At 40.9% G+C, this 27,221-nt stretch overlaps 1 protein-coding gene and 1 long non-coding RNA gene across 10 annotated transcripts in view; one reads left to right on the forward strand and one right to left on the reverse strand.

Moving 5' to 3' along the window:
* Positions 1 to 25,430, reverse strand: PDLIM3 (PDZ and LIM domain 3). Of its 2 annotated transcripts, XM_082237923.1 has the most exons (8): positions 25,034 to 25,425; positions 18,367 to 18,518; positions 16,337 to 16,421; positions 10,916 to 10,983; positions 5,651 to 5,914; positions 4,260 to 4,390; positions 1,124 to 1,235; positions 1 to 560 (listed from the first exon to the last, which is right to left on the reverse strand). In XM_082237923.1, the coding sequence occupies exons 1-8, from the start codon at positions 25,124 to 25,126 to the stop codon at positions 371 to 373; spliced, it is 1,095 nt and encodes a 364-aa protein (XP_082094049.1). In that variant the 5' UTR covers positions 25,127 to 25,425; the 3' UTR covers positions 1 to 370. The 2 variants fall into 2 exon arrangements, with proteins under 2 accessions (XP_082094049.1, XP_082094050.1); XM_082237924.1 differs by lacking the exons at positions 5,651 to 5,914; positions 10,916 to 10,983 and adding an exon at positions 11,669 to 11,856 and having other exon boundaries at positions 25,034 to 25,430.
* Positions 1 to 27,221, forward strand: part of LOC309540779 — a 104,109-nt gene that overhangs the window by 3,304 nt on the left and 73,584 nt on the right. For 2 of the 8 annotated variants that reach the window (XR_014223476.1, XR_014223477.1), the window contains exon 2: positions 8,025 to 8,245. This is a non-coding gene — a long non-coding RNA (uncharacterized lncRNA). Of the gene's footprint in view, positions 1 to 7,890; positions 8,246 to 27,221 lie in introns of those variants that run through there. The other 6 variants (XR_014223479.1, XR_014223480.1, XR_014223478.1 and 3 more) reach the window with 5 other exon arrangements.

Genomic DNA, 27,221 nt, shown 5'->3' on the forward strand with positions numbered 1-27,221 from the left:
TTTTTAAAAAAAGCCATTTAATTGCACTTGTACAGAGAAACAGAGGTACATTTTAAAAATACAGTATGGTTCTCTCACTGTAGATTACTCATAGTATTATACATGAACTCAATTTGCAAAGGATCTTAATATAGCATGTCAGATTTATAACTCATTGGATTACACTGGCAGCCATAGTGATAATGTTTTGGGAAATAATTCCATAGATACCAACATGGGCTACAAGAATGATCATCCTTCTCCCAACTTCTCCATCCTGTCTCCCTCCCTGTTTTAAAAAGCAGAATGCTGGATTGCATTCAGTCGTATTGCTGCTGTAAGCGGATAGTGCCTTATGTGAGCATGCAGGTATTTGTGTCTCTCCAGACAGCTAAGCCTTGGGATAAACAGTGACGGCTTCATATCCCTCTGGGGGCCTCATACGAGCTCGTGCATGAGCTTCACAGTATAATTGCCCCTCCACAAAGAAGTAGCCTTTCTGTTTCAGGTTGAGGTTGCAGTCAGAGCACACGAAACATTCAGGATGCCTGTACTTATCACGTGCCTTCACCACTGTGCCACTGTAGATCAAAGAAAGGGGGGGTGTGTGAAAATAACATAAGTTAAAGTTCAATTATGAAAATACAAAATCGGGTTTCTTAAAAATAAAAAATAAAATATACCTAGATGCCTGCAAGCCAAAATTTGACTGATGAAAACCATTAAGTAAATTTAAGATACCCTCACCTCTGCAGCTCCTGATCATATGCTGTTACAGCCCGTCTGTACAGCATCTGTTAGGCTCCCTGCTGAGGTTGAATTTCAGTGGGAGCCAAGAAGAGCATGTAAAATCAAGAAGCTTCGCCAACATTTCTTTTAGAGCAACACAGGCTATGCAGACTTTATTTATAGCATTGTCCCAAACCTTATGTAACCTTTTAAAAATATATGCTGCACCAACAAAATAAAACAAAATGCATAAAAATGTGTAATAAAAAATAGCTCTATAAAGAGGTATGAATGCTTTGAATTTTGTTTAACTTCATGAAAGAGAAATCACAGATACCCACCCACCACAAATTGATGTGAACTTTTCCAAAGACCTATGCCATGAATCAATTAGAAGTAAAATAAAATATCTTACACAATTCCATTTCCACACTTGTCACACAAGGGCACCTTTGGCACACTTCCCCCAGCAGCAGGTACCTTCGTTACTGGTGCTTTCACACTCCTTATAGCAGGGGCCCGACCATCTGGAGAAAAAGAAAAATATGCCACTTTTGTTTACAGGACAGGACAGAGCTCAAGGCATCTTCTAAGTGTCTTGGGTTAAATGCAATTTAGACGGAGGAAATGGCGTAGGAGAAAAATTATTAAAAATACTCCCTTAGTGTCACATTCTCATCTGCAAAGTTACTAGATGAGATTGCTAATTAGTATTAAAACAAAACAAAACAAGGGATTGCCTAACAAAACATATAAAGCTTGATTATTATTTTAACCATCCAAATTCTCTGGCATAATGTTGGTGATTTCCTCAATTTTTAAGCTGTTTTAAAAAATAGGTTCACTCATTATATGCAGGTGCCATGTCTATAGACTCTCTCCCTTAGGCACATTCCGATAAATACTAGGGGGCAATCCTCATTCAACACAATTGGATTTACTTCTGAGTTATGGGACTGCTCAGTAAGTTACAGGATTCCATTTAATTAAGCAATAGATATATGCTGCTACTTTTATCTCCCTCTCATTTTTACTGTGAACACATGGTCTGCATATGTTTAACCCTCTTGGTTAACATTTTATATTGGTATCACTGTGCATGTTCCAGTTAGGCTTTACTTTATTTAGTGCCTTTCTTCCATTATGGAACTCAAGGTTCCATGCGTGCCTACTTTACAGTTCTTTATTTGAATGGCTATCAGGGGATAGTTCACTCTTTAAAGGAATATTTTATTTGAAGTGCACTCCAATCCAAGTCTCCCATCTCTGTAAGAAGAGAGAACAGCAACCTTAGAAGTTTCCTATCAACAGGTTGAGTAGGCACACAGGTCACCAGGTCACAGTGTTCCCCACAATAATGAGAAGTATCTTACGTCTAGCTAAATTATTGTAATTCTTTCTTAATTCACATCTGTATATGTTAATCATGGCATGCAAATTTTATGCAGGCTTGTGCCCTTTTTTTGGTGATGTCTTCCCTCTTTTTTGACAATGTGTAAGTGATGTCCTGAGTTGCCTCCTATTAAGTAATTAACAAGCCCAAAACCTGCTTAGCTTAAGCAAAGTGGCTGCATCCAGAGGTGCTGTCTTGCGTGCAAGATTGGGGGCTGGCATACATCATGTGTGAGTGATGTCATGTGCCTGGCACACAATGCATGTGCAATGTTGCACCAGCGGGAGGAGGCCGATTGCAGCACAGTTTAGTGCCTGACTCCTCCTGAGCATAGGAGAGGTAGTTGCATCGTGCAGCTTCCTTTCTCAAGCTCAGGAGGAGGCAGCCACTGAACTGTGTCATGCTCAGCCTCCTCCGCCCTCTCAATATTGAGGGGGCCCTGCCCTCTGCTAGCATATATTGAGGGGGGCGAAGAAACTTCTGCCCCTAGAAGGTGGCGTTCCTGGCTGCATCATAGACATGTACAGTGGTGCCTCGCAAGACGAAATTAATTCGTTCCGCAAGTTTTTTCTTCTTGCGAGTTTTTCGTCTTGCGATGCACGGTTTCCCATAGGAATGCATTGAAAATCAATTAATGCGTTCCTAGGGAAACCGCCTTCAGACCAGGTCCGGGGACAGTCTGTCCCCCGACCTCTTCTGAAGGCTGGGGGGGGGGGACAAGGGCTTTTCTTCTCACCCCCAGCCTTCAGAAGGCTGTTCTGAAGGCTGGTGGTGGGAAGAAAAGCCCTTCTTCCCACCTCCTGCCCAGCAAGCTCCGGGGACAGGAGGGCTTTGCTGCCGACCGCCAGCATTTTAAAAGCCCCTGCTGTCCCGGGGCGATTTTAAAATGCTGGCGGGCTCCTGCCATAGGCGCCTGTCACCTCTCCAGCCAGGAGAGGGTCGCAGGGGCTGCTTTAGCCCCGCGCGCCCTCTCCCAGCTGGAGAGGTGACGCGCGCCTATGGAGGTTCCTGCCATAGGCGCGCGTCACCTCTCCAGCCAGGAGAGGGTCGCAGGGGGCTGCTTTAGCCCCGCGCGCGCTCTCCCAGCTGGAGAGGTGATGCGCGCCTATGGAGGCTCCTGCCATAGGCGCGCGTCACCTCCCCAGCCGGGAGAGGGTCGCGGGGGGCTGCTTTAGCCCTGCGCGCGCTCTCCCGGCTGGAGAGGTGACACGCGGCTATAGAGGCTCCTGCCATAGCCCCGCGTTACCTCTCCAGCCGGGAGAGGGTCGCAGGGGGCTGCTTTAGCCCCGCGCGCGCTCTCCCAGCTGGAGAGGTGACGCATGCCTCTGGAGGCTCCTGCCATAGGCGCGCGTCACCTCTCCAGCCGGGAGAGGGTCGCAGGGGGCTGCTTTAGCCCCCCGCGCGCTCTCCCAGCTGGAGAGGTGACGCGCGCCTATGGAGGCTCCTGCCATAGGCGCGCGTCACCTCTCCAGCCGGGGGAGGGTCGCAGGGGGCTGCTTCTCTGCTGTCTCCCGGGAAGGCAGGCAGGGGGGAGCAAAGACTTTCGCCCCCCGCCGGCCTTCAGAAGAGGTCCTGGAGCTCTTCTGAAGGCGGGCGGGGGGCGAAAGTCTCCCCCCCGCCTGCCTTCAAAAGCCATCGGGAACAGCGGAGAAAGGCGCTGCCTTTCTCCGCTCTCCCGGGAAGGCAGGCAGGGGGGAGCAAAGACTTTCGCCCCCTGCCGGCCTTCAGAAGAGGTCCAGGACCTCTTCTGAAGGCCGGCGGGGGGCGAAGGTCTTTGCTCCCCCCGCCTGCCTTCAAAAGCCGTCCGCGATAGCGGGAAGCGCTTCCCTGCTATGCCGGACTGCTTTTAAAATGCTGGCGGTGGAAAGCAAAGCCTTTCGGCCCCCGCCGGCCTTCCTGGACCTCTTCTGAAGGCCGGAGGGGGGGGGGAAAGGCTTTGCTCCCCACCACCAGCATTTAAAAGGGGTCCCCGGAGATTTCCCTATGGGCTTTCGTCTTGCAAAGCAAGCCCATAGGGAAATTCGTCTTGCGAAGCGCCTCCAAAACAGAAAACCCTTTCGTCTTGCGGGTTTTCCGTCTTGCGAGGCATTCGTCTTGCGGGGTACCACTGTAATGCAATGTAAGTGAAGAGAGATGCCGTACAAAAATGGCAACTAACCAGATTCATCAGAGACCATGTCTTGTAGAATCTTAAAGGAACCGGACTGACGTGGCTTACTCGGTCCTTGCTGATCATCATGTAGCAGCCTATACACATCAGACTGGGGCACTGCAGCTGGTACTGGGTCACTGAAAAATCAATGAGCTGTATGAGATAGTTAACCAGTAAATGTTCACTATAATTGCATTGTTTAAAACAAAAGTGGAAGGCACAGTACTGAACGAAGTCAGATCATGTTCCATTCTAGCAATGTGCAAAAGAAAATCTACACAGAGAACAAATATAAAGCTCAGAAAATGAAGTTTACCAGTTTCAAAGGAAATTAAAGCTTAATCACTTTAGATTTAACTCTTGATTTTTAATCATCATCTTATAGGCAACTGGCGCATCCCACAAGAAGGGTTAAAGCTTCTATTAGTTACTAGACACAAAATACCCCTAGGGAATAATATGGCATTTCCAAGTTCATACTTGGTGAAAATGAACCCCATCAACAAAAACAACTCAGAGCTTTTTTTTTACTGAAATGGTTCCCAAAAGCATGCTTGCCACTACTTGTAATATGATAAATAAACATTTAGTCCAGGAGTGCAGTATGGGTAAAGTCAGTTCACTTAATGAACACCCCAGGGAATCACTGTCCAGAAAATGTAGCTACTTTGTGAGTGCACACAAAATTCTAAAAGTTTAGAGATGCCCAATTTCCAGCAGATTAGCAGGACAATTGCTATATACTTTAATGTAAATGTAATTTATATATAGGGCAATTTATCTGAATGTCTCGTTTCCTGTTGACATCAATTATGGGACTCTTGTGACTGTTTACAAGCTGAGTGCATATAGATTGAGATTTGTTATCAAGTCTCTAGTTGTCAAACTATCACAAAGTAGGAGCTGGACATATAAGGAGAGCTATATACCCATATCAAAGTAACATTTACACAAATTGTATAAAGCTATATAAAAACTTAACCAAACTTAAAACTCTTCATTTCCCTAGGAAGTCAAAATATTTTCTTTCAAGCATTTGTCCCTAATTTAAACATAAGTTAGAATGCATAAAATTTTCACAAACCTAAAAACATTTATATGAAACTTAACCAAACTTCATTTTTAATCTCCCTGGCATGACACAGTGGTTCTCCTAATAATTCTCAATTTAGGCTACATTTTGTCCATCTGTACATCTTCCATAGAACCAAGGTGACAGTCTTTATCCCACTGAAATTGATGACTAAATAGGCATTGACTTTCAGAATTTCACACTGACTTTCAAATTGGTATGGTTTAGATATATTTAAAAGCCTTAACGACTAATGAAGCAACAATAATGGCAGCACTATTCATGCCTTAGAAATAAGCTAACCATACATTGTGGCTTGGATTACCTTATCAGGGTGGCTTCCCCCAGTGCTGTAGAAACCTGCCCCTGCAGTGTTTCCATAATATTGTCATCTGAATACAATTGCATAGGTGTGTTAAACTGAGCATGTACAATCTTGACACCAGGCAGTTCCATTTCTAAAGGAATGTTGGGGGCCATCTTAGATGCAGCTTTCAATTCGGTAGGACAGATAGTGCTAACAGTGCTAACTGAAGAGGGTGTGCTACGTCCGCTGCCGCCGTCAATACCGGAAGGAGTACTGCAAACACTGTGCCAAAAACCAGTACACAAAAATATGTGATGCAAACCAGAGAGGAAAAGAAGATGAATAACAGGGAGCAGAAGTATTCTCCAGAGTGACAAAAGCGCCCAAAAGAATCAAATGCAAGAAAAAACACATTTTATGAAAGACAACTTTTGTGTATTTTTCTACTGAGTATAATCTGCCATAATTTTAAAGAGATCACAACTATTATGCAAAACTTCTAAGTTTTATAGTTCATCAAATGTTTGTTTGTCTCATACTACCTCCTTCAGCACATAATTACGTCAAGGATGGCACAGGTTAATGGCCAGATTCGAACAGTAAATCAGAATCAGAAGAAATTTTGGAAGTTAAAGCTTCTCTTGCCAATCGTATGTATAAAATAACAACTTTGTGAGATAATACTGATATTTCCAGTACTGTTCCAATGCATATCTATGATGCTTGCACAGCATTGCAACAGCACTAGTGGAATCTATTTCCTAAGAACACATTGAGGTAATGGCACCACAAGGCATCCCAAGCACCAGTATGCTAATACAACAGGTGTAAAGATCTGTTAATTATTTAGTCTTTGATGCCACAGAAATAATCAGACGTGTCAGATTTTCTTCTTGCATTCGTTTTGGATTACAAAAGCATGCATTCTTTGTCAGTTTTTAATTTAGAGTCCTCAATTTTAAATATTCATTGGTCCAAGACACAAACTACATAGATTAGGACTGTATTAGCAGTTGACCACATATTTTTTTCTTGGTTCAGAATTGCTATGAGACACAAATCTCACTGTGGTAGGAAAAGCTGTGCCTTCTGTACCCATTTAAAAGCCATTGGAACATTACCAATAGAATCAACACATGAGAAGCTGAGAAGAAGAAGAGGAGGAGTTTGGATTTGATATCCCGTTTTATCACTACCCAAAGGAGTCTCAAAGTGGCTAACATTCTCCTTTCCCTTCCTCCCCCCAAACACTCTGAGAGACTTCAAAGAAGTGTGACTAGCCCAAGGTCACCCAGTAGCTGCATGTGGAGGAGCGGAGATGCGAACCCGGTTCCCCAGATTATGAGTCTACCACTCTTAACCACTACACCACACTGGCTGTCCAGTGTGGAAAAACACAAAAGGGAATGCCTAGTAGTATGAACAGGAAAGACTCAAGTTGCTCCTAATGTATTTATTATTTATTGTTGTTATTTAATAAATTTCTATGCACAAATTCAGGTATATGTGGGGTGGACTACTTGAGTCTAATTCGAATGGGATGGGGAGTGGATTACTAGCTAAATAATGCTCAGTTGTGGCCAAGCCCTATAATAATTATATGGCATTATCTGCATCCTAAGCATGGTTTACTAAGACAGATAGATGGAAAGCCCCTTAATTTACAGTTAATTTAATTTGGAAGCTTAGGGGTAACTTTGAATATTGCAGGAGGCAATTGGCAAGAAATAAATGGGCAACTTGTACATTTATCCCATGTTGAGATGCCCATGGGGTGCCCATAGCAGGGAACGAAAGGTGTGTAAGTGCCCTTTTTAGTTGTTAGATGGGAACTGTGGGGAGTGAACAGACAGTTCAGCTGCACATCCTCTATTGCCAACATTACCATTTTTTAAGATATGTGAAACTACTCTAAGGATGTGGACTTATTTAGCAGAAATATAACAAAAATAATTAAGTTTTAATTCTGGATAAACATGCTGTAGGACTAATATGTAAATACTACAGCAGCATAATCCTACGAAACACGTTACGTCAGAAAGAAATTACCGGTATACTCTGCATGTGTGCAAAGGACTGCAGCCTTACAGAACAATCCTATGCCTCTTTCAAAAGTAAGCCCCACTGATTTCAGTGCGTATTACTGCCTCCCAGACAGCGAGGGTGTAAAATTATTGGACTGGAACCTTAATGTCCCAAATTTGGTGAACATTCACAGTGCCAAATTTTGGGATCAATGAAGCCAGATTTTGGGAACATTGAAGCCAGATTTCAGTCACTTCTAGTGACTGATGGCAATCACATGTAGATTATTTGCTGCATCTACTGATACCTCTTTGAGTTTTCAGACATTCACAATATTCATTATTTGTCATCTTTCACTGAATTTCAGGTGTTTACTGTCACAAATATTATAAAGATGGAAATATCACCCTCAGCTAAATGGCAGCTTTATCTACATCATGGATCCTTTTTCATTGAACTAACTTCCCTCAGGGATGCCATGTGGAATTTAAGTAGGACCATGTTGTCAACTGCCTTAAGAAAAGTGCATTCCTTACCATCAAAGGCAAGACAAAGAATTCCAGAAGAGCTGCACATGTGCCAAAGCAAGTAAGAAACTTTACAGTTGCCAGATCACTCTTGCTAAATATCCATACAAGGGGATAGCCATACAGCCACACACCGTTACTCAGAAATAAAACCATGATCCATGTTTGGAAAGCATGAGCAAAGCTTGTCAATGATGATGCTGTTAACTCCAGAAGCTGAAGTGCACTGTTAACAGCCAGGTTTTGTTAGAAGCAATAGGGCACTTCCCACGAGTGCTGCAGAAGGAGAAGGAGTGCATTTAGCAAAATATTTCAGACGCCCACCAGCTGATATTTTATGTTGCTATGTAAACTCAAAAATTATGCTCAGCATAGAACTATATACTCTGCAACACAACAAACTTATTCTTACAACACAACTCGGGAGATTGGCGAGGGAGGCCTTAGCTATTGCCTGTTGGCGCTGGTCCTAGGGCATACGGGGTAGTGCCCCAACAATCTCAGACTGATCTCAGCCAGTCTCCCTCTGCCTGCCTGCCTTGATAATAATTTTTATTAGTTTTCAATTACAATCCAATAATAGCCTCGTTATAACAATACCAATTTATACTACAATTACCAGTACCAATCGTTCAAATACCGAATTATATAATTTAGATAAGGTGGTCCCCCGCATGCTAGAATTGATGGTTTGATGATTTTATTTATTTCTGCGTTCCAAAATCTTATTAATTTCAGTTACATTCTGGTCATAATAATAATCCCTTATACAGCAACTGCAATATTAATAACTTCTATTCGTGTTGACACATTAAAGGTTTTATAAAACTACAAGTGAGGCACTCTGCCTGCCTTCTTGCCTACAAAAAGTCAGAAGGTGGTTCCACCTGTCGTCATATCTCGCTCCACCTGATGTTGGTCTCCTAGACTTCTGCCCAGCAGTCCAATTGCACACCAGCCCCTGCACCGCAATTAGTGCTTCAGTAGTAGGAGTGGTGATGTGCATGCCAGCTTCTGTGGTGGCACCCTGGCTTTGAAACTCCCTGTCCCTTGAAATTGAATTGGCACTTACTCTAAAAAGCTCAAAACGTAGCTTTTTTAAGCTAGACTTGGGGGAATGGTCACTGACATTTAGTAACTTATTTTGCTTTTATTGTGTTTTTAATGGTATTATGTATTGATGTGAACTGCATTTTACTGAATTTAACTGCTACCCACCCCTAAGATTTTCAGATGAAAGGCGATGTGCAAAACAATCTAACCAAATAAGCAAAATAGTATCATTTGCCTATGAAATAGAAAATAAGAGAAAGGTAAAGGGATCCTTGACCATTAAGTCCAGTTGTGGCCGACTCTGGGGTTGCGGCGCTCATCTCGCTTTATTGGCCGAGGGAGGCGGTGTACAGCTTCTGGGTCATGTGGCCAGCATGACTAAGCCGCTTCTGGCGAACCAGAGCAGCGCATGGAAACACCATTTACCTTCCTGCCGGAGCGGTACCTATTGATCTACTTGCACTTTGACGTGCTTTTGAACTGCTAGGTTGGCAGGAGCAGGGATCGAGCAACGGGAGCTCACTCCGTCGTGGGGATTCGAACCGCCGACCTTCTGAACGGCAAGTCCTAGGCTCTGTGGTTTAACCCACAGTGCCACCTGCGTTGTGAGATGAGAAAATGAGAGTATCGATGTGTAATTTGTTAATGACACATTAACTGCAAAATGGTCATCTCCTGCAGGACATAAACATATGTAGCTCTCCATTTTCAACCCACAAGTCACTTCCTCCATTGAAGAATTCTATAAGAATGATCATTAAGCATTCCATAAAGGACAGAAACATCCCTATCAAACTCTATCCCTGCTCTATTTCATCAGAGTGCCATCTTGTTCTTATCTACTGGTGTCCTTGGATGTACACTGGGTAGCCTTAGCCCAGGGGTCTGCAACCTTTAAGACAAAAAGAGCCACTTGGACCCGTTTCCGAAGGGAAAAAACCTGGGAGCCGCAAAACCATTGTGACATTTAAAACAAATATATCTCCGGAGCCACGATCTGACAGTGGGCGGGAAGGTGATGTCGGGACAGTGCGTGACTAACGCACGCACCGCCCCCATGCGACGTCACAGCCAGTACAGCGCCCACCACAGTGGGGAGTCTCGGGGCGCACAATGCGCCTCCTCCCCTCGCTAGTATCCGCCCCGGAGCCGCGACAAAGGTGTAAAAGAGCCACATGCGGCTCCGGAGCCGCAGGTTGCAGACCCCTGCCTTAGCCTGTGGAGGTTCAATATGAGGTCCTTCCCTCCTTTCTCATTCTCCCTTCTAGCCCAACATCATAGTGTTGTTGTAGTTTGTTTGTATGTGCGTTACTACATATTTTAAAGCCCTGTAAGTAATGTTACGTGTGATATTTCAGTTTTGATCTCTGTAATGCACCAAAAAATTATCTGATGTAGGTTCAGTTGAAATTAACCTGATTGCAGGCGCATTACTGCTTGGCAGATTGTTGTGGCTTTGATCAATAATTGCACAAAAAGTGTGCCCTTTCACTACTATTCTCCATGACAAATGAAACAGGCGTTTCTTTTGGCATTAGATCTCAGATTTATAGGTGCTGCAAAGCAAGCGTTTATCCATTAGAAGGCTTTACAACATACTGAAATAGCATTGTTACTGTTTTCATTAAAAAACAAAATACCATGCACCCAGTTACAGATTACACAGAGAAGTTATAACCTGCTCGGGCCTGAGACTATGAAAGGTTTTGGCCGAATGTTATGCTTGTGTTCAAAGTAGCCCAAGTCCTGGAGAAGAAGAAGAAAAGGAAATACAGGGTTGTTGTTGTTTTTAACTTAAGCAAGCATATTTGCTTCCAGAAAAGATTAGTTAACATACATGTTGTAAATTATTGAGTTGTTAGTTATATAGTAGTAACATTAATACATCTGATATTATTGTGAGAAAAAGAGAACAATAGGAACAGTCAAGCCAAAGTTAACTTTTTAGGCTACAAGCCTAAGCTCACGTACTTTGGAATATGTCCCATTGAACAGAGTGGGACTTACATATGTGTACACATAGGATGAGGCTGCACACCATTTTTATATATATTGCCTGTTGCAATCAATAATACTTGCAGCCTGATCCTATCCATGTTTACTCAGAAGTAAGTCAAACCAATGGGGCTTGCTCCTGTGTGCATCTTGTGTGTGCATGCACATAGGATGTGCCTTCAGTATTTAGCTTTGGCTGGAATGTGCTTAATAATAATAATGTCTTGTGTAGCCTACCCCCTGAAAGAGAAATGTCTATAATATTGGTCTTGCTTATTTGAAGATTCATTTTAGAGGTAAATTTTTTGAATAACATTTTGTATATTTTGAGCATCAGGAAAGAAAAAAAAAAAGAATAGCAAGAGCTGGACTTGAGACCATGAAGCCAGTTAAACAGATGTTGCAGCAAAAGACCATCTTAGAGCATCTTACTTACTTTGCAGGTGAATTGGGGATAAGGCCCCGCAGCTGTCCATGAAGAGCATCATGTATATTGCCAGATGAATACAGCCCAATGGGAGAGTTATAGGCAGAGCTCACCACCTGTCTTTTGTTATCGAGATTTGCTGCTGCAACAAAAGGCTGGGCCCTTCTGTTGTGAGCTGTACCAATGGGCTTGAATTCCTGTGCATAACAGGCAGACAAAATACACAAAGCTACAATGCACATTAAAGCCAATAACAAGCACAACTGGCAATGCTGCTACTTATTAATAAAACACATCTTGCTGCAAACCACTAAGCAAGCATCCTGTGTTTCACTATAGAAAATATATGGAGGAGTATAGGGAGGATATATACTTATAGACAATAACATGTCATTGCTAATTTCTGTAGAAGAAACTGTAAATTTGGCTGTGTAGCTAAATATGGCTGTAATTAGATATTACATAAGAGGTGCAGTCAAAATTAGTAGCCACCCTGCCTTCTATCTTCCCCAGTAATTTCTAGTAATCCCAATATGAGTCAACTCACATTGTCATTGAAGTTTATTTCTCCCTGCAAATTGCATCCAATAAAGGGACATGGTATTGGCAAAACTCAGCATTACACATGTAATGACATAGTTTGGATTGCTAGACATTATCAGGGATTGGGGAGAGGGTTCTCTGACTCAGATTAAATAACAGAAACCTGCAATCCTATGCATATTTAATTTGGGAGTAGGTCCCCTTTAAATCAGTAGGATTTATGTCAGAGTAAACATGTTTCAGATTAAACTGTGAAAGGATACTTTCAGTCAGTCTTGGACATGGATAGCTTGCCCTGGTCACAAGGCATTAGTAACTTTAAGACTGATTATTGCAATGCTCTCTGTGGAGTCAACATTGGGCCCAGTCTGGAAGCTCCAGCTGGTGCAAAATGCTGCAGCTGGATTGCTAGTACAGTAGGGCCAAACTACCACCAGCACATGACTCTAGTGCTGAAAAGCTTGCACTGGCTATCCATATATTACTGGGCCAGGTTCAAGGTTCTTGTATTAATTACTGCAGGATATTTATAGCTGTCAAATCAAAAATTCATGTTTTTCTAGCTAGGCACATAATAGGGGCTGAAGCTCGTAGAGTTTTCCTTCAGTTCTTACTAGAGAGGACTGTGACATCACTTCCCTTTTGTGTCTTGACAGGAAGAGGTATAACTTAGTGTGCTCCTCCCTTCCTGGGCACACCTTTTTTTCTTATAACCTGTAACCTTCAGCTCAGACTCTATCTCTAAGCTAGACTTTAATGTCTCTTAGTAACTTAAATAGCATTTTAAGCCTGCCTACATTTTGCTGCTGCTGTTCTTGAAGATGTAGACTGAGTGAGTAAATGTTATTTTAACTTTTCCAGAAAACCTATTGTGTGGTTATTATTTGAGGGGGAGGAAAAGGTGGGTAATATCAGGAAAATCCAGCCTGCCTTAAAGCACCCTGGTTTATTAATGTTAAAAGGCTAAAACTTGCTTATACAAGCTCCCTTTTAAGTGGCAAAGGAATGGCACTCTGCTGAACTCAACAATGTGAGGAAGGATAAAATCTAATAAATATATCCTCTCCTAGCCTCTAATCAAATCTCAAAAATTACAAGACAACAATTGGGATCAGATATTTTAAGGACCACTGATCCCTTATATCCCTGCCTAATTGCTGAGGTATTTGGGGAGTCACTGTTAGTGATCCCCCATAGCTCACATGCACAGTTCATAGCTGTGCATTCAGTATTGTGGGTCTAATTCTGTGGAATATGCTCCTCGCTGGCTTCAAAAAGTCCGCCTCTCTGTTTAACTTCTGGTACTTCTTATTTTAGCAGGCATTTTAATGCTAAGATTTCTGATTTTATGTTTTAACCAGATTTGTGCTTATTGATTTTTTTGTAACCTTATTGTTTACCACTTAGAGGCTACTGTTGAAACAATCCTAATAATATTTTGCAGGAGGGATTCAAGCAGATTCCAGGAAATTTAGGTTTAGTAGAATGTGTGCTTTTTATTTAAAATGCATCTCTGGGTTATTTGTGGGGCATAGGAATTCATATGTTTCCCCCCAAAATATAGTCCATCCCCCCACAAGCTCTGAGGGACAGTGGGCGGCTCCCTGCTGAAAAAGTTTGCTGACCCCTGTTGTATATCCTCCCACAAACGCATCAGAACAAATGCTCCATAAAGACCAGATATAATCTAACTTCTGCATAAGCTTTGTGCAAGCAAGTCAAGATTAATGTTAAATAAATAAGCTGTCTGGCAGAGCCCACAGCAATTTTTGAAATGAAAAGGCTAAATAGCCATTTAAATTTTTTAAAATGCATCTATTTTCCACATGTACTAACGTCTCGGCATATTTGCTTGAAAAGTCTCACAGCCACAAATCAGCTTAACCTTCAGTAAAAAAGACATGGACACATAATAGGTATGTGTGTGTGTGTGTGTGTGTGTGTGCGCGCGCTAGATCAGTGTTCTAAAAGTAGACAAGACTAAACTGAAAAAGACCCAGCATATAAGCAAACACCATAGTGTGGAGTTCTAAATAGAATGCTTCCAATATCACTGAAGTTAAAGGACAAAAGTGCCACTGAAACCAAAAGCCCAGATCTACAGCCTACTTAAGTGAGGCTATTCACTTGCTTGAGTCATTTTGGTTGATTTAGTAAACTAATCTTTAAAAGTGTGGGCACACCTGGCATTGAAATATCTTGTAAACTCAGCCACATGTTTCAGCTGTGCACATTCTGTAGCTAGAAGCAAATGCAGCAAACCCATAGCATGCCATATTTAGCACATCAGCATCCTAACAATAAAATTTGCAGTTGTATTTTTTTATTCAAACACCCACCCTTCGTCCATATAGCTGAGAAAATATGCTTAAAAATATGTGGGAAATACTCGTTAATATCTCAAAAGCCAGACAGGTTGAGCAAGATTTCCACTTCTTGGTATATCAACCTAATGGGATGGTTGATAAATGCAAAGGTTTATACTATCAGTGGGGCTTACTTCCAAGTAAATGTGCTTGTGGAATCAAGGTGCATTTCAAAGAATGCAAGTAAATCCTATATAGTCAGAAACCATGTTATATGTAAATTAACTTTGATAAATATATCATCAACTGGTTTTTAACTGGGATTAGTTTACAGATGGAAGTGCAGAAAGAGTACATATTATAACAACATCATATTTGTAATGTCTTACTGTAAAAGTATATCATTGCTGCAATGAGTTTATTTTAGTTTCTAGAAATATCACCATGTGCACAAAGTGTAAATGGCAAAGCAAGCAACAGAAAAAATAACAGTCCAGCTTTTGCATTTATTGTATGAATAAACCTCTAAAATTTGGCTGATTTGTCTGATAAATTCACTGAGAACTCAAGACCAAATTTAAATAGTAATCACTGCACGTAATTTATAAGTCCCAACAAAGCTGTTAGGGGCATAATCACACAGATAGCTCTAAATGGTGGACACCTTTTGAATTTTACAAGCATCAGAAGAGTATTTTCAAACAAACCAGTTGGCCTATTTATCAGGATGGCATTGTATAGGTTAAAATGTGTGGTTTGAAAAGACCATTTTCAGCATTGTAAAATGAATTCAGTATTTTTGATTTTGACATATTATTTTGTTACTGAGATTTCAAACAATGCAGTATTTCTATTATGCATGCCTTAGTTTCCAAATATTATTACTATTCAAGCTCACTGTGTGGTGTGCCCCTAATAGATATCACAAGTTACTTCAGATCAGTTCATCTAGAATAGTGACTACCCGAATGGGTAATCCGTTTAGTGTCACACACTAACTAACCATAAGCATGCATTGTTAAGAAAGTTACATCATCAGTGTTACATCCAGGATGGCTGTAAATCAACCAGGCTGAGGATACAGTAGAGGGTTTCTGCCTGACCAAGGAAGATAAGACTCCCTCAGAATTCTGAGACTTTAAAATTTCAATTTGGGGACACATCCACATTATACATTTAAAGTACTATTATACTACTAACAGTCATGGCTTCTCCCAAATAATCCTGGGAATTGTAGCTTATTAAGGCTGCTGAGAATTTTGGGGAGACCCCTGTTCTCCCCAAAGAGCTACAATTCCCAGTGTGGTTTAACAATAAGTCCCTCTTCCCAGGAAACTCTGGGAATTGTAGCCCTGTGAGGGCAGGGGGTCACCGAACAATTCTCAGCTCCCTTAACAAACTACAATTCATAGGATTCTCTGGGAGAAGCCATGGCTTTTCAAGTGATATACAGTAATGTATGGTGCAGATGTGGCTTGGGTTAAGACAGTAGACTTATTTGGGTTAGGTGTGATACTCAGGTGAGTGAGGATGAGTAAATTTAACCAGCAGTCCTTGGGGTCCTTCCCTAGAAGCTGTTTTCAGTGTCAGGACTCGGCTCTGGAACATGTGAGGTATTAAGAATTCAATGGCTCAAGATCATGTCCAGAACAGATGTAAGAATCTTACAGCTTCCAATGGTTTTTCATACAAAAGTATAGGGATGTACTGCTTTAAGATATCTTATGTTTAACAGGAGGTTAACTAGACGTTGGGAAACATAATAAAGATATAAGTAAGCTGCTGCAAAATACAATGGGAATGCTGCTGATTTAAAGCAATTTGCTACCTGTGGTTCAGCTTCCAAGTTCACTTTGAATGGATGTGGACTACCATCTTCTGTTATTTGCGGAGACCACATTCTTGTTTCTGCCCTGTAGGGTGAAAAATGAGGAATCCTTAATATAGCACATCTGCATTCAATGTGTTATGCAATCCTAAAGCCCCCAAAGCTTTTGTCTCCCTTTTATCACAACATGAAAACTTAACTTTTAAATAAGTTAACTGTTTATTTGTATATTAAATCTCATGAAAAGTAGACAATACTGAATTGGTAACTAAAGAAAAATAGGACAGTGGTCCTTTAGTTTTTGTTGAGCAGGGAAAATTTCAGATAATGCTTGTAAGCTTACTTGTGGCAAAAGAAAGATAAGAGGAATTGTGAAAGTCTAAGGATGCTTCCAAATGGGGGTTTAATATTGCAAATAGGTCATTGGCAACAAGTTATGTCAACTTAACAGAATTATCTCAGACAGGGTAAATCTAAATTAAATGTGGGTGGGATGCAAGCTGGCATTTTGAAATCAATGCGTATGGCTGCTGTGAAAAACTTTGCCTAAGCAGCACTGATCCCCCAATAAATATCTATCTGGGAGCACCCCATAGCAACACAGGCAGGAGTGACTTGCTGGGTGGGGTGGAGCCACTATACCAGCTTCCTAGCAGATGGGCTGCTGTTGCTTACTCATCAGAGGGAGAGGAGGGGAGAGGCAGTGGGGATGTTGGCACTAATCTGCTGGTGTGTTTGCACCACACCAACCTCCCCACTGCCTTGTCCCTCCCGTAAGCAACAACAACACACCTACCAGGAAGCTAGCAAAGTGCCTGTGTCCCAACTGGTGAGCCACTTCTGAATCCAAAGTGTGTGTTTTTAAACAAAACATAAAATGGATACAATCAACCTGTTTCGGGTTTTTTTTAAAAGAATAGGTTGTGCTTGGTAAGAATGTATACACTGGAAAAGCTGAAGCATGTAAGGACAATGGTAACATCAAGAATAGAATGGGTGGGCTATATCTTACAATGCAATTAGGCGAAATGCAAACTTTTGCCCTTTACTGCAAATTGAGCTAGGATTTAGAATTTGGTTGCTTTGGTGTCTGTGAAAAGAAGCAATGCCCCAAGTTTCTATGGACAATAGCATACTGGAATTTGAACCAGCAGCCTTGGGCCTGGAGACAACTTTACTTACTGAGGTATGAGTCATGCTCCCTTGCTGAATTCCTTGTTATCTTATCCAGCTACTGTCTCCAGTTTCTGCAGTCTCACACTCCTCTTGTTGAACCCTGCAGGGCCCTGACTAACTAAACATTGCCCAATCCAATTCCAGCTAGCTCTTGAGCAGCAGGTTATTCTGTGCTCATGCTTTCTCCCTGTCCTTACTTTGCTTGCTTCTGCCTGATTGGCCCCTTGACTAGCATTTCTTGCTCTCAAATCACCCACTGATGGGTGGCCTGGGAGACAGCCTCATTCCATTATGTGCCTTCCCTTCAAGGCCAAACTGAGTACTATTTTGATTCGAACCTGTAAGGAGCAGTGCTGTTTAACAGTGGGACTATTTAGTAGAAAATAGTCTGAGAAGCTGCAGAAGATATATTACACCAAGGGAAACAGGACTAGGAATTGTCATGGCAATCTTTCCACATTATCATGCCAAGAACATCTAGGATGTTGGGCCCAGAAATATATTGGATCAATGGATATGAATGTTTGTAATCATCAGATAATGGCAAACTTTAATTTAGATGGGAAATATTGAATCCATTACAGTGGTGCCTCAGGTTAAGAACTTAATTCGTTCTGGAGGTCCGTTCTTAACCTGAAACTGTTCTTAACCTGAGGTACCGCTTTAGCTAATGGGGCCTTCCACTGCCGCTGCGCCACCACCCACGATTTCTGTTATCATCCTGAAGCAAAGTTCTTAACCCGAGGTACTATTTCTGGGTTAGTGGAGTCTGTAAGCTGAAGTGTTTGTAACCTGAAGCGTCTGTAACCCGAGGTACCACTGTATTGCACTCCAAGCATATGGCGAAATCTTACCTCTCAATTTTCAGACAGAGCTGGTGTGACGCTGCTTTAATTCTCTCTTGTGCATCATTGTGAGTCATGTTCTCTGTGCCATAGCCATCAATAGCTATAATGATGTCACCAGGGCACAAATTGGCTTGTGAAGCTTTGCTTCCTGGAGTGATCTGAAAGAAACACAAGATGTTTCTTTTAAATGATAAGTAGACCTGTTTCCACCTAAGAAGTTGTATTGATTTCAGTGCAACTTATTTTGACACAAGGGATGTGGTGAAACTTCACTTAATTTCAAGTATGAGCTGTAGTTGATCTGTGACTCATTGTGACAGGCATATAACCATTAGCTTCTATTTTTTATTATTATTTTGGTGCTAGCTGATATTTTAGCATTTATTTCATAAAATTTTTACGCTGTTGATTGTAGAAAAAACAAAGCTGTTTACAAAAAAACCCTCAATAAAATTATACAGCAATAGTTTAAAACATGCGAAGAGTTAAAATACTAAAACAAGCTTATGTTCAGAAGAGTTTTGGTGCTGCCAGTGAGGACAGACAACTGTCATCTACATTATGTTGCATGACATGGAATGTGCAGCGAGGGACCATGAGTCACCAAGTCTATCTGCAATGGTAATATAGATTTCTCAGTGTTTTATATGAGTTATAATGCCATTGTTTAGCAGTATGGATGTATAAAACAGAAACTTGCTCTCTAATATTTTCTTTATCTACTTTGCATATGGATGGGGTGATGATTGTTGGCACACAGGTTATATAATTCGTTGTGCTTTATACAGTTTTACGCATGTAACAGGTTTTGTTGTTGGCTTAATACTTTTGAAATTTGTTATAATTACAAAAAAGAGGAAAAGCAAACATTGCTCACTTAGGTCTGGTGTGGGTGATGGTTGTGGCCTGGCAACCTTGGGACTAGTTTCTGCCATGAACCACTCCTTCCTATTGGTTTCTATACCTCTCCTTGTAAAAGAGAATGTTAAACTGCACAAGCCTTTTCTAGAAGGCTGAAGAATTCCAGAAATATTTCTCTTTTCAAAAAATACCAGACATGAAGCATGTGATACAGAGTTTAGCAAGTGATATATTGGCTTGAGCAAATGCTATGGGTTTTGGAAGTTCCAGACCTGATCTCCTCCTCAGCACATTCTAGTGTTGCACAGTGGTTAGAGTGTCAGGCTAGAACCTGGGAGTCCAGGGTTTAAATCTCCACTTAACCATGGAGTCCACTGAGTGACCTTGAGCCAATTACTATTTCTCAGTCTTACCTACCACACAGGGTTGTTGTGAGGATAAAATAGAGAGGAGGAGAAGCATGTACACCACCTTGAACTCCTTGGAGGAAAGGTGGGATTCTAATTGTAGCAAGAAATAAAGATTTCAAATAATTGAAATGGTTTCCAAACTCTTGCGGCATTGTCACAAAGTGACCAAACAGAGAATATAGTCTCATTTCGGGGATGTATTTTTTTTTAAATTATAATTTTGCCATGGAGAACACTTAGGGGTAACTTCTGGTATGTTACAGTTTCTGTACAATGCCCTGCACAGCACAGGGCATTTAGAAATCTCATCTGGTTCAGCATTTCCTAGAATGTACCAGTTCAGATTTCAGATGAGATTCCTTGTCTACATAATTCGCCCCTCATATGTGAAAAGCTAGTGTGACTGAAAAAGTTTCTGATGTGCTAAAAGTTTTTATGCATACCCATGTTGGATTTCTACCTGTCATGCCATTAGTAAAGGCTCACCAACCCTACTAGAGAATAAAAGTTGTCTGCCTTACTAATGTGTGGTTCTTACTGATGTGTGTATCCTAGTTCTCAAGAGAGAGCGAGAGCTATTGTTTGGAAGCATCATTGCTTGATAAAGCTTTTTTTGTGAAACATGACAATATTGTAATCTACTTGTCAATTGCCTAATCTGTAAATCCACCTTCTCACAGTTATTAGATAAGGAAATATTTTGCTTCTTTCATTGATGTGCTTAACTGTCTCTTAGCATGCTTTTATTAATCCACAAACTGCTCTTTTTGCCTTAGTTGCATTTAGTTTGGTGGCCTTCAAGCAAGCAGTGCAGTATGTTGACGATTGGGCTGCAGTTCAATCCACTTCTATACTTAGCTTGTCTGGATTATCTGCCCTGAGGTTTTACATTTGCTTGAAACCTTCCAGAGGGTTGTCTTACTGTATTTGGTTTGGGTAACCACAGATAGCTTTTTGATTATGACATCACTTCTCTAGATAAACAGGTGGTAGTAGTCCCTTCTGTCTCTCCCTTGTGAAGTCTTTACCTGATTGACTAGGCTACTCTGTTTTGCTATGGTCTGTTTAAAACTCTACGCTACTAGAAAATCAATTCCAAAAAGATTTATTGCTTAATTTGAAAGCTATTTTTGAATGATCATGCTGTCTTGTCACAAATTGATGGGAAATTGGCATAGCTAAAGAATTTTTTTTAAAAAATATGTACATCTTCATCTTGAAAAACATAGATCTGGCCTGTATCATTTTCCTAAGGATTCAGTACAATTCTCTTAAAATGATAGCCTGAGCCACTAGGAAATAAGTCCCTCATCCATAAATACCTTTACTTAGAAAAGTCCAATAAGTTGTCATTAAAAGCTCCCGATAGTGAAAAGTTAAAACTATACAATGTCTGGTAGACACTATTGCCTTGATGCTATTATTCTTTGAAGATGTGAATGTGTACAACATGGGGAACCTGCAGCCCTCCAGATGTTGTTGAGTTATAACTTCATTCAGCCCCACCATGTAGCCAGAGATCTGGAATGACAGGAACTGCATCTTCTGAAGGCGGCTGCAGGTTCCTTGTCCATGGTATACACGGATCCCACTCAATCTTCAGGTGTTCCAGTACTCACTTCAAATAAGGGTTCAGTTCTGGATGTGCAAAGGGATGCTCACACAGAGCTTGTTCCTTCCATTGAAGTGTATAGGGAAAGTCTGGTTATCCAGGAGCTCAACTTCATTTACCGGTATTTGGAGTGCATGCAGATATTCAACCTGAGATAAATGTATTCTTAAAACTGTAACTGTGGCTGTGTTCACACTTCCATTTACTGTGCACTTACTGTGTTACCTTAAAAATGGTTAACCTAAGCTGCTTTAGGGCCATTGATTTTAGAACTTGCTTTGATAAATCCACATCTTTTGGATCAAGGAGTTAAGGTTTTATTGAACTGATTTAAAGTATTCTGGGGCTTGGGCCCGCAATTTAGAGATCCATTTCTAAATACTGAACTGTTACATATAAATGAGAAAAAGAATCAAAGTAGTTGACATATGTTAACATCAAACAGATGTACCAGTAAAACTCAAGGCATCCGTCTTCACATTTGTCTTTTTATGTAAACATGCCTTGTAGCACGGAGCAGTAGGCCTTGAAACAGACAGTTAATGAGTTCTTGTTCAGCAGCTCCCAAAGCTACTTGTCTCACAGCGACTCAGATAATACCAAACAATTTACTTCTCAGTAATTAGGTATAAATGCAGCTCCTCTTTTGTTAATAGAACTTTAAACTTGACTGAGCTTATTGTAAACAAATGCAGGCAAGAAGCCTAGCGTTACTAAAATACTTTTCTTGAGAGATAATGGAAAGTCCTTCCCTCTTATAATGCCATAAAAGGCAATAGGAGTCCAAAAACTCCACAGTGTCTTCTATTGTTTTTAAGCTCAGACATTGTTTCCCTTTCTCCAGTGTGTCCATGTCAGATGCCATAAGCATGCACCACATCAGCTTACATGTGCTTTGTGCATTTTATGAAGGTTAAACACTCAGAGTGCATGGAATTCTGGTGAAACAAACTACTCTTTATTTATGGTACTAGCTAGCTGTGTTGGTTTTTCTTTGAGTGCCTAAATTTAGTACCTTAACTCTAACAAGAGTTCTGATTTGAAATACTGTTAAGTCAGCAGTAATTCTTACACTGGCATTTTTTATTTGTGTAGTTGTACTTTTTCAATCAGACAACAAATTTGAGAGGATAATCCGTTTAGATTCTCATTCTGAAAGGAATACTAGCTGTATATGTAGCATCCAGTGAAATTGAAGTTGTTTGTAAAATAGTGATATTGAAAGTACATATGGAATTTTTAACACTTAAAGGGCACGATCTGCTCTGTAAGGCTACGATCCAGTGCACAGTTATTAGTGAGTAATTATTAGTGAGTAATTAGTGAGTAATCACTGAATGCAATGGGAATTTATTATGAGTAAGCCAACAAAGGACTGTGCTGTTAATCCCTTTTCAAAGTTCTATTAATGTCAGTTAAGGATGTGCCTGTCATTTCAATTGACCTCAGTGAGATTTAAACTACTTTGTTGCAGTAGGAGCATTTTTATTTTTGTTATTTATTTCAAATATTTATCCTATCTTTCAGTCCGTAGAGGTCTTCAAGGTTGTGGCCAATTAATTCTACTTGTGCATGCAGTAAAATGAAATAAATGAGAGAGGTGTTGAAATCACAGTTCTTGCATAAGGCATTGGCACTGACTTTATTTGCTCAGCATTATAAAGTAATGGAAAATGCAGAAATGTGAATTCCAAAATTAGGTCTCACAGTTTTTGTCCACAATGGCAACATTCCACATCCTTGTGCATGCTGCCTCAGGATAAAGATATGGAGTGGCTGTGCATGTTTGGGCAAAAATGTATATCAATCTGGATGGCTCAACAAGGATTTATGCTCCTGTAAAGGACATTGTGTACAGATGGTGTGGCCTTGAAATAGTTTGTTGTTAATGAATCAATCCTAAAACTATATCATCTCTTTGCTGATTTTTGAGGTCAGCAAAGTAACCCCAACTGATTCAGTATGAAGACTCTCTGAGTTAGCATTGTAATAGACATGTTAAGTTGCTCCTAGATGAACTCAATAAAATTACTAACCTGATTTGCTTTAGGGAAGTATATCCCACTTGACAACAAGTTCCCAGTTACAAACCAACAGGGTGAGTGTGTAATCATTTTGAAAAATATCTGAAGATAGCACTCAGAAATGTCTACATTTGATCCTTCAGTTGTCCCCTTATTAGGCACAATTAATTACATCATTACCCCACTCTCCCCGTGAACTCTCATAATGCTGATTTTGTGTGAACTTACCCTAAATGTGAAAATGAATATGTATAGCTCCTTTCCCCAAGAAGCTATCTTGCAAATTCCTTTTGTACAACTTAGTTAAACTAGTTAACTGACACCCAGCTGTGTTGTTGTATGGAGATGCACATCTGGAGTGGCTTGAGGAGGTGATGAAATGGAAAAGCAGTGGGCTAGAAAAGGATTGTGCCCCCTTGCTTCTCTACCTCAAATTTCTGACTCCTTGAGTTTCTTTTCACTAGAATAAGTAGCATAAGGGTTTCAGTTGAAGAGTTTGCATGATGTTCCGTTCTTTATATATGCCATCTTTGTGCTTGAACAGGGAAGGGAACATCCTTTTAAATTTTCAAGTTATCATATGCATGTTAGAGTTCCAGTTAGGTGAAGTGAAGTGGGTGGCTGTGTACCTCTTAGTTTGAAAGCAAAACATCACAACCAAAAATAAGGAGGTGGTTTCTATAAACTTGAGGGAGCCCTGGGTAGATTGAAGTATGCAAGTTTGTAAATTAAAGAAAACCCCCAAAATGGTCCAAGAGGAACCTGTGAGTTTCCAGGACATACCGAATATGATAGTAGTTGAGCCTATATGGAGAAAGCAAGAACAGACACATCTTATTTCATCAGAGATGGAAGTTCTAGGTTCACATTAATGCTATGGTTAGGAACTCCTGTATTTGCTGCTACATTTTGCTTTTTTTGAGAAGGAAACTCAAGTATGCAAAAAATTGAATTTATCCATTGCTTTCTACAGGTTTCTCTCATTTCTGTTCATAGGGGAGGTGGGAGGAAGGCTCTGAAAGCATTGGAGGGGTGAATAATCAAGATGTTACAGGAGGAGGCAAAGGAAAAGAAGACACATTCTCCAGTTCCTTAGTCTCCAAACCCTGACTCTCCTTCATGTAGAAACAAAATGCTCAAGTTTGGGGCTGGCAGCCAGACCCAAGCTTGAGCCCCTCTAGCAGCATTTATGGGGTGTCCTCCCACCTTCTCCTAAGCAGTGCTATAAATGCCCTGTTCCAGGTTGTCTGAAGCTAAGTGGTGGGGGGTGAGGGCACTGCACTGCAAAATTGTGTTGCAAATTTGGCCCTATTCCAAATCCCACTGCATTCATTGGGGTCACAGGTAAGCGGATTACAGGACTGCAGTCCAGTGAATCCTGTGTCCCCTTACCTGAGATTGATTCCATTGAATTGAGTGGCTTTCTTCTTCTAGAGACATATCTAGGATTGCACTGGTAACCATTCATGTGGTTGGGTAGAAGAATATTACATTAGAGTAAGGGGTGCATGGGAAGAAATAGCAGTGTCAAGTCTGCTCACTCTTCTTGACAAGCATATTAAAAGAAACCCTTCAACCATTGATTGCACAGTGCAAAATTAACAACCACCTGTGTTGTGTTCTTTAAAAATACAAAGCATTCAGCAAAGCATGTATTGTCTGAGGATGAGTAAGACACCATCACCTCCTGCAGACTCCACACTTCCACAACTTCAAGGATGCCATTGTAAGAAAAAGAAAAGAAAAGAGAAGGGAAAAGGACATACCCTGGATATGATTAACGGCTGCTTAAAATCTATCCCTCCTGTCAGCCTGAAGCCCCAAGGCGCCGGTCCTGGGAGGACAACGTTCTGTGGCATTTTTCAGCAATTTTCTGAGGGTATCTTTAATGGTTCCCTTTTCTTCCTCCTCCTCCCTAGATCTCTGTAAGAAAGGGTTCCTGTCAGCTTAGCAGTAGAGCCTCTCTCCAGCACGCCTTAGAAGTTTTCGTTTTCCAGCTGCTGTATATCACCCCTTTATCTCTGCTCCTCAGTGACGTCAGCAGTCCCAGGCTGCCTCCACTCAGAGGGGGGAGCAGTACCAACTTTGGTAAACTAAAATCTGGACACTGCTCTGTGGACTTTACAACTCCCAAGCAGCTTATTAGCTGTTTCCCAGGAGTCTCCCAAGCCTGCACTCAGTGGCGCTTCGGGTTACAGCCTCCTGTTGGCCTCTTAAAACTGGCCGGCTTCCTTTTTGATGATGTGGTGATTGAATTGTGCATCTCTTGACCACCGAATCTGTGCTCTCTAACTCTCTGGCTGTCCTGCCAGTCAATTAATACGCACCTCAGAATAAATAAATACATAGTCTTCCTTAGTTTGCCTCTGCCTCTGTTTCCCCTCCACTCTTCTCCCTTGATTCCTATGTGCTGAATTTTGGTTAAGTTATTCAGGAAAAGTCCCTGTTCCCTTGTAAATTCATCATGCATATTGATGGCACTTTATAATAATTAAAAATGGCAAGATATTTATTTTATATAAATAATTGGTTTGCAAAAGAGACAGTTTGCCAAGCACTCATTTCCCCACTATTCACTTCCCACATCATCTCTTTTCTTCATATTAATATTTAAAATTGCTACTATAAGATTTATTCATGAATTCATTTTATTTCTTAGTGTGTTTGTCCTACCTTTTGGCCAAGAGAAAAGGCTGAATTTCACACAATTTTCATTCTGTTTTTTTCCAAAGAACTCAGGGTGTCATATTCTGTTTTCACAACAACCCTGTGAGGTGGATTGTATGACAAGAGTGCCCAAGGCCATGCAGTGACCTTCAGAACTGCAAAGGGATTTGAATTCAGGCGTCCCCAATTCATGCTTTGGATGCTGTTGACATGATTTGGTGTAATGTAAAGGTTTGATCCCCCCCCTTTATGATGAAGGTTTTTTTGCCAACATGGTTACCATCACAGAACAAAGTTGCAAAGCAGGTGAGGAAGGCATTTACAATGAAGCACTCATGGCCTGCTCAAGACATTTTGCAGCCCAAGGCAGAATAGCAAATAGTGCTCTCCCTAAGGCTATGTTCACATTAGTAGTTTTAAATGTAGCAAATATATCCCCCCCCCCCGTGTTTCAAGCCATATTTGCATGGTGTTCGCATCAGAGATTGGGCAGGAATGTCTTCACCAAGCATCTACAATCTTTTAAGTTTTCCCTTGCAACTTGCTTGAATTCCCAATTAATGAAGCTGTTCACACCATTCTGAAGTACTAAGTGAATGCTGTTAGTTTTCTGCTTGAATGGAAGGTGGTCTCTTAGAAGTAACACATGAATCAGCAGTATTTGACAGGAAACTACAGGATTGATATGGATTGTGGCTAACGTGAATGTGGCTTCAAAAACTAGCAGTAGGAGCATCCTGGATGTGGAATATGTAGTGATGCAGACATACCCTAAATCAAGGTGCAGAATATTATTATTTATTATTGATTACATTTGTTGGTGTCTTTATCTTGCCCAGGGCAACCCAAAGCATATCCAAGGCTGGCCAGGTTATTTTGGCACTTGAAACAGAAAATCCCATATGTGCTTCTTGATGGAAATAAAAATACAACAATAATAGATGAAATAACTAACAATATGCTATCGTTCCATGACATCCAAGATGAGCTCCCTGAAGCACTTGATGAGGATCTGTTACTTTTTGGGAGTTAATTAATTACAGTTCATGATGGGTAGGGCTGTAAATTAGTAGTTAATTACTTGTGTTACTTGGAGGGAGGTATCACGTTTAATCCCCGAAGTGAGACATGATCATATGACTTTGGAATTAGGCTTGATGGTACCTATAGAAACTATTGGGCTAAACGATTGCTTGGTTTGATTTGATTATAATTTACCTTCCCAGCACATAGCATCAGAATCTGTGTGCAGACAGACCAGAGTTTGGTTTCTCAAAAGTATTTTGA

Source organism: Podarcis vaucheri, assembly GCF_965113315.1.
Source record: "Podarcis vaucheri genome assembly, chromosome: 9".
NCBI classification, from domain to species: Eukaryota; Metazoa; Chordata; class Lepidosauria; order Squamata; family Lacertidae; genus Podarcis; species Podarcis vaucheri.